Source organism: Anser anser (genome assembly GCF_964211835.1).
Source record: "Anser anser genome assembly, contig: HAP1_SCAFFOLD_76, whole genome shotgun sequence".
Classification (NCBI taxonomy): domain Eukaryota; kingdom Metazoa; phylum Chordata; class Aves; order Anseriformes; family Anatidae; genus Anser; species Anser anser.
This window is the reverse complement of record NW_028153992.1, coordinates 463,666-471,008: the sequence shown is the minus strand read 5'-3', so window position 1 is coordinate 471,008 and position 7,343 is coordinate 463,666. Positions and strand designations below refer to the sequence as shown.

Sequence of the window (7,343 nt, the reverse complement as noted above, 5' to 3'; positions counted from 1 at the left end):
GCTAATCAGCTGGCCCTTTCTTCTTAAGAACCAGTGTATTTTGTAATTCTCCCACTAATAATAAGGCGTCACGCTGGAGAATCGCGATTGTGTTGTTAAGCAAGACTGACTTCACCTGAGCGGTATAGTTGGCAGCTGTTGAATGTTTAATGGACTTTAAACAAACAAAAAAACTGAGCAGGTGGAGGTAGACATGGCAAACTGACAGGCAGCGTCAGATGCTTCTTTGAAATGGATAATCTGACTCCATTCACTTCTTTCTGGAAATAAGATCTAGTAATTAACCAAACAAAAGATAGAAGGGTTAAGACTGCATCTTTAAAGCAGCTGTGCTTGATAAATGTCTCTGGTCTTAAATCAATCTTTAGCAAAGCACAGAGACTTAGCAGCAGCTTGCTTATGCCAACGCTAAAAATACTTGATGTGTACAGGTAACCATGTCAAGGCTCTGGAGTTAATCCATGACAACAATTCCTTCTGGTATTGGCAAAGGTGAGGATGCTTGCTTCTATAGAAATGAGGTTTTGAGCTGTGACTTAAGCTGTCACTTAGGTGACTGTTTAGGAAAGCTTCCTTTTAAGCTTTGAAGTATGTAAGCTGACAAATTGTTTAAGTTCAGAACTGGGTTTACAGTCTCTTGTTCTCTGACTGTATGCAACTTCTCATGTTTCAGACTGAAAGCAGAATTGCAGCGGTACCAGTCATACAACTATAATGATTATTGCCAAGATTACCAGAACTACCACTCGCAGAGGAGTTACGATGCTTACACTGACTACAACTACAGCTCCTATGCTCCCTATGACAGCATGCAAGCTGTTGGAGACTGCTCTTTAGGAGATTCTTTAATGGCTCCAGCTGTTTTTGAGGTAAAGATAGTGCACGCTTGCTGTAAAGAAAATATTTCACAGATAATATGTTGTACAGATTTGTGTGAATCAGCAAAAAGAATCCGAAGTTGAAAACATGCTTTCTGCTTAGTGTGAAGTTAAAAGAGCAGATTCCATTCAGAGGTGTTTGTATTTAAGTGCTTAAATAGTAAATCCATAGAATTAGTGATTTATACACCATTATTTGTTCACGCATACCAAAGAATGGTTTTGACAGCATAATTGCGTACGCTTCTTCTGTTCCTGTTCTTCTGATTTGCTTTGCTTAAAGCAAATTAAACAGTTGTTGTAAGTGGTCTTATCGTGGTCAATGTATTAGTTGTGACCTCCGGAAGTCCCTTCCAACCTGTACTGCAATATTGGCTTTCTTCTAAAAATAAGTAGATAAAATGCCATCTATCCTTGTAGTTGTAGGAAGAAGGAATGGATTGAGACTGCAGCACTTTGAATCTGTGATGCTTTCTGAAATGAGTTATGATTAAACTTAGCCTTTTCTGTCTTTCAGGAATCTTCAGTTATGACTGCAATCGGTGATGACCTAATTACTGACGGTAATAAGGGTTCTATCATTGTCACTTGAGTTTAGCCATCCTTGTGCCTTTTAACAATACAAGCCAACCTCTACTGGATGAAGAACATCTTGAAAGTTCAGCTGAGGTCAAACCTCTGTGGGGTTGATCTGCAATCAGCTGGGGTTTTAAAGCTGATACAGCATACACTGACCGCATCAAGTAAAACGGGACACTGTCAATGCTTCGCAGCAGGTTTCTTGTACCTGTGCCTTCATTCCCATTTGAAAATGGTCTAAGACAGAATTTTGTTCTTTGTATTGGTTCCGCTAAACAGATTTTATATTAGAAACTCAGTAATATGCAAAAGCTTTGTTCTCCACCCTGAGGTAAAAGCTTATGTTGCAGATTCCAAAAGGAGGATTCAGCTTGCACTTACAAATACGGTACAAAACATATTTGTGTCCTGGAAGGTTTGCAAAGTTCCTCACGTGGAGGCATTTTGTGTTAGTGTTTAGAAACTATCCTATGTAACGTGTATTGCCGTAGAAGTGAATTAAATGACTCTTGGGAGGGTTTCATGGCTGATTATCCTTAAACGTTATCTTTACTATCTTAAACATTGTCTTTGTCTTTATCTTGAAAGACAGTTCTAGTCCCAGCCTTCTAATATACAAATTCCCAAAAGTTGGAGTTGTGAGGCTCAAAATTTTAGAGGACTAAATACCTCACTAAAATTAGTAGATCTAATAGCTTATTACACTTAGCTTAAAATACATTTTATTAGCCATTTCACATGAAGTTTTTTTGTGCGCATGCCTCAGATTTGATACTTGGACTTACCAGGCTTTTATTTTCAGATCCACAGCTCTACTTGGATGTTGATGAAATGAACAGACAATTCACGGAGACAAGCGAAGAACTCTACGATTCACTCATGAATTGTCACTGGCAACCTCTGGATACGGTCACTTCTGAAATCCCCTCTGCTATTTAAGTGTCTTCTAGAGCATGACCGTTAGGACCAAAGTGCTAAAACTACATTTCTTCTACATTATTCTAGCTCATAAGTTTTAAAGCACAATGATAGGTTGGGGTTTTTTTGCTATGCTTTTGACAGTTTCTGTAATCTTTTTGTTCATCACTCTCTTCTTGGAGCATCATGAAGTCATGTAAATATTCGAGAAATGTAAAGAGGTAAATGGGGTCTTATCTTAAAGATAAGACTTGCCTGTGTAAATAAAAGATTTGTTTCTGCAAACCTGCCAGCAAGGGATTTTACTTGTACCTGTGTGCAGCACGTTCTCTTCCGGCTTATGGAATTTAACAAGGTAGTAAGGGTATTTCATCTGTCTTTATTTTTATATGGGCATTAGGACACAAGCAAAATCTAGCTTCCCCTTGTTTTCCTGGTTCCTTAGGTAAGCGACAAGCCAAGCCTTTCATGTGCTTGCTTAGACTGGAAGTATGTATGGGAGACACTCACAGGCCTTGCTATGGAAACACCTGTGCCCACTTTTTCCTGCAGGCTGCTGGCTCTAACTGTACTACTGATACATGCTAGGTCAGCTAAAATTGGCTTATAAATAGGGTATGTTAAGCATATGGAAGTGTAGACTTCAACTGCCATAGCTACAAACATCCCGTGGAATGAGGATGATGTCTGCTGGCACTCTCTGCATCAGCATTCAGTTTTCCCTTGCCCTTCTTACTGTTAGACTTCTCAGCTGACGCTTTACAGCGAAGAAATTGCTACAACATAATCCGTGTTCTTAAACCTAAAAAAAAAAATCTTGGAGAAAACAACTTGCTGGTTTTCCCTCCTTGCTGGCAAGGAGAAAAATAGTCCACCAGGAACAACAAAAAAATCCTAGTAACAGCTCCTTAAGTTATACCCTCTGCTACCCTCTCTGATTGCTCTGGTCTTCCTTCATTCGTGGTAATGAAGTTTTTAAAGCTCTGGTAGAAGGATGACAGCACTCAAGTCAAAGGAGATGAGAGCAATGAGGAAAGCTTTGCTTTAAGCTAGAGCAGTCTTGCGAGTTGCTGCCTTTATGCTGTTCTTATCTTGAAGGGTACAGAGTCTTTTCCAGTCATAGGGACTCCATAACCCTATGAGTATGGAGAAATAGTTGCTAATTAACAGTGTGTATAATAAGTAAGTGAGGCTGGAAACAAAAGAATATTCCTCCAAGAAAAAAAAGGAAGCAGAAATTACTGTACTTAATAGCTGGGGAAGCTGTTAAAGCTAGTTGACACAGTTCTGGTACTGCCGTGTGTGTTTTGGGGGCAACATAAACCATAATTGCTGTGATGGCAGGTAAGAATCCAATTCTTTTTTATGGCTTAGTGTAGTCAGTGAAAGCAGTGGTCCTAAGCTGCATGCTGTTCTTAAATGTAATGCAAATTCTCTTTTGTGACTCCTCAGTACTTCCAGGTTACTTGTAGCTGATCACCAGCAACTGCTTCTGTTAGCTATTAGCTGTTGGGTTTTTGCTAGGAATACTTTCAGTCCTGAATTGAAATGATGACATCCTGAAACAGAAGAGGCTCTTGGAGTATTGTAGGAAGCACATTCTTCCTGGTTCTAGTGCAGGTGTACACGTAGGAGGAGACAGAAGGCAAAGAACCTCACATAGGTGGAGGGGGTGAGATGGCATCACAGTTAGAGCTGTTGCAGTTAACTCTTCCCAAAGCATGAAAGCAACGTGGCTGGGAACAGGGATTTGTTGGGTTGCTTCTTTGTGTGAGCCAGGGAGTCTTTTGAGGGGCAGATTAATAAGAATATGACACAAGGTAGAGGTAGAATAGATGAAGCAAAGAATCTGGGTGTGAAAAGGGTTGCTTGTACGTGTCTATGGAATTGTTTCAGGGGACTGAGCTGGGGCAAATTCAAGATAATAGATGCAGCCTCCTTGAATTTGGATGGCAGTGCTGAAGCTTCAAAACCTTACAAGGTTTGATGCCACTTCAATTGTAGTGCATAGCTGTGGTACTTGAGCTCAGAAGTGCAAACTGCACAGGATTTTTTTATCTATTTTCTTCAACGTGAGCAGCAAAACATCTTCCAGGAATGTGCCTGGGTGCTACGCTGCTTTGACACGGCTTGCTTTGCATCACCAAACACAGTAGTTAGGTTGCATCGAGTACTTTGTGGAAACATTCATTGTGTTGTCACCCAGAAATGGGATGCTACAGATATGTGTTGGCCCGGCAGTATCAGTGCTGGTTTTTGGCCTTTGAGAGGTTGGTCCATAACATGTGACCTGTGTAACGAGAGGCCCACATAGATTGGTGACTTCATTAAGTCTGATGCTGTGGTGGTGTGTGACCCAAGGCCCTGAACGTCAGAAAATCAGGCTGTGGCCACCTATTTTATGCAGACTTTGCCTATTAACAAGGTCTCTACACTGTACGTTAGAGACGTGCGCCTCCTTTTCCGGACTAGATAGTGAAAATACCAGTTTTGTAGTTCAGTGAATGAGATTGGTTGGGCTGTTTGTTCTCCAGAGCTGAAAAATGTTGGGAGTGTATTCTCTTGGAGTCCACAGAAATGAAAATGATGAGAGGAAGAGAACGTTGGTTGCAGCCCGCGTGCTGCTGTTATAAAGTAGTTCTCTGATGTCTTTTTCCCTCTGCTGAGACTTATCAGCCTATCGTCCTTTCCTGTTAGGAGCGCATACCTGGCTTGGGATGGTGTGCGCAGGGCAGATTCTTTACCGTAAGAGCACAGTGAATGCCAGACTTCTTCCTGTACTGCCGTGTTAACCCTGAGTCACAAATTCAGGAAGCAGTGATTGCATCGGAACTGCTAGAATGCTTTGCGGAGTCTTTTTACTGGGTAAACTTCACAGCTGCAGTTACAACTTCCAGCCTGTGTTAGCTGAACACATCGTACTGGTGCCCGCCATCAGTTTGACAAAGATGGGATTGCAGTAGGAACTTGCTTTTTTCCTTCTTTTTAATTAAACAAGTCTTTGAAGCAACTTTTCCAACACCGCCATACTTCACTTCTTCCAGTTATTTTCTGTTTTACTTAGCTGAAATGTTTTTTTTTCTTCCAAGCTTGAGGAAGTTTTCTACAAGAATGTCCCGTAATGATTTCATAAACTCTTTTCGTTGTACCTAGCTGCAACAGAGAGTGCTTTTATTCAAAAACCTGCTGGTTTTCTCTTCCAAGAAGTAGTGGGGTTTTTCCTATCTCTTCACTGATGGGAAAGGCTGTAGGACAGTAGCTTGAGGGGCTACTAATGCTGTCATCAGTGAGCCGGGAAAAGGCAGGAGTCCGAAACGGGTAAAAAGTACTTAAAAGGATACCAAAAGAGTAAATGGTACTTAAGCCGTGGATGTTTCTTTTTGCAGGGATGCTCTGGACTAACCGCTTCTTTCTAGCACTACCTCAAAGTAACTTGCAGATAGAACTCACAGGGAAGGTTGATCAAATGGTGATGATCGCTGTCATTCTGCTGGACACGCAGATACTTGCCTTTCGTTTTGGCTCATTTCTAATACCAATTAACTTCAGTGCCTCGCGTTAATAGACACCGTTTGACTGCATCGGCAAATGTTTCTGAGTCGTGAGTGTCATTAAAGGCCTGTCACCCTATGGAAATCCTTCTAAATAAGAAAAATGGCATTTAAATAAATAAATAAAGCAGCGTTTGAACTTATGAGCAAACCTAGCGTAGCTGCCTTTGACGCTGATCTGGAGGAGAAAAATCACGTTATCACACTACTATGGTTGCCTTAATAGGTTTGGTGTACATGAGGGAGGGAAGTATTATGTGATGTTTGCCTAGCTATTACATGGCCGATGCAGGAGGGGTTTTAGTCAGTTCCCTGAGCACGTATTGTTGCAGAAGTCGGTGATTTCACTGCCCAATGTCTGTTATTAAGGGCACGATTCATGTCCCGTTATCGTTTTTATTCTTTATTTATGTGTTTATTTTCTGGGGCGGCGATCTGTCACGATGCCCATCGTTCCCCTGCCGTGGGGTAGAATTTAGCGTGACGACTGCCTCCCGGACCAACGGGGCCACGAATCCGGCCTAAAACACTGCTTGTGCGTTGGTTGTCGGCGTGGGGGCTGTTGGTTGTCGGTGCGGGGGTATCGGTTGTCGGTGCGGGGCTTTTCTGACGAGCACTGTGGGCTCGGGGCGCCGTCCCACGCCCGGCGCGGTGCTGCGGCACACCAGCGGTCGGCGCCACGGCGCGGGGAGGCTCTGGAGGTGACTCCTAGCCCCGTGCTTACGGTGGCCGGGCCGGGGTTCATTATGGCGGCCGGGTCCTGAGGGCGGGAGCGGGAGGGCGGCGGGACCGGGACGGGACCGGGGCGGGGCGAGGAACGGGAGCGGCAGCGGGAGGGGGGGGCGCGCGTTCCCGTGAGGGGAGGGGGCGCGCGAGGGAGGGAGGGGGAGGGTGTGAGAAACACTCCGTAGCCAATAACTTGGGCTCAGGCGAGGAGCTCGGCGAAGCAGGAATTTATTCGCGATCGCAGTGGCGGGCGTCCCGTCCGTGCGAGGACTACCGCACACCAAATTTCCCTGGTGTATTGCCAAGCACTTCCCCGTGCAAGGGCTTACCATACACCACATTTCCCGAGACTCTTCCTTTCTCTCCCTTATCTCACGCTTCGTCCGTCTCCGGCCGCGCCCCTCGCGGAGCTGCGGAACCGCGGATCAGGACTCCACACTCGCTCCGTACAAAAGTACGTCTCAATCACACGGCACACAGAGTCTCACCCGACCCCCAAGGCAATACTTCCTATTTCTTACCTTGGTCTGTGCACAGAGTTACCGGATCAATTCTCAAAGCCGGAGTGCCTGCCTTCTTCCCTTCCCCACTCCTTCACGGATCCTGCCTCTTTCATCAGTCTCGGGCCCTCTGTCAGCTCTCCGCAGAACCGCCGCCGTCGATGCACAGGACCGCTGAAATCAGCGGGGCA

At 44.3% G+C, this 7,343-nt stretch overlaps 1 protein-coding gene across 1 annotated transcript; it reads left to right on the top strand.

Annotated features, from left to right (window-relative positions):
* Positions 1-294: 294 nt before the first annotated feature.
* Positions 295-2,662, top strand: LOC310891007 (uncharacterized protein C6orf52). Its single transcript, XM_083853314.1, has 4 exons — positions 295-492; positions 674-869; positions 1,396-1,441; positions 2,260-2,662. The coding sequence occupies exons 1-4, from the start codon at positions 422-424 to the stop codon at positions 2,394-2,396; spliced, it is 450 nt and encodes a 149-aa protein (XP_083709440.1). The 5' UTR covers positions 295-421; the 3' UTR covers positions 2,397-2,662.
* Positions 2,663-7,343: the final 4,681 nt, after the last annotated feature.

Excerpts from the sequence above, each read along its gene's own strand:
- LOC310891007 (XM_083853314.1), top strand. The coding sequence starts at position 422 with ATGTGTACAGGTAACCATGTCAAGGCTCTGGAGTTAATCCATGACAAC. Across the intron at positions 493-673 it reads TCCTTCTGGTATTGGCAAAG|ACTGAAAGCAGAATTGCAGC; the intron begins GTGAGGATGCTT and ends CTCATGTTTCAG. Across the intron at positions 870-1,395 it reads TGGCTCCAGCTGTTTTTGAG|GAATCTTCAGTTATGACTGC; the intron begins GTAAAGATAGTG and ends TCTGTCTTTCAG.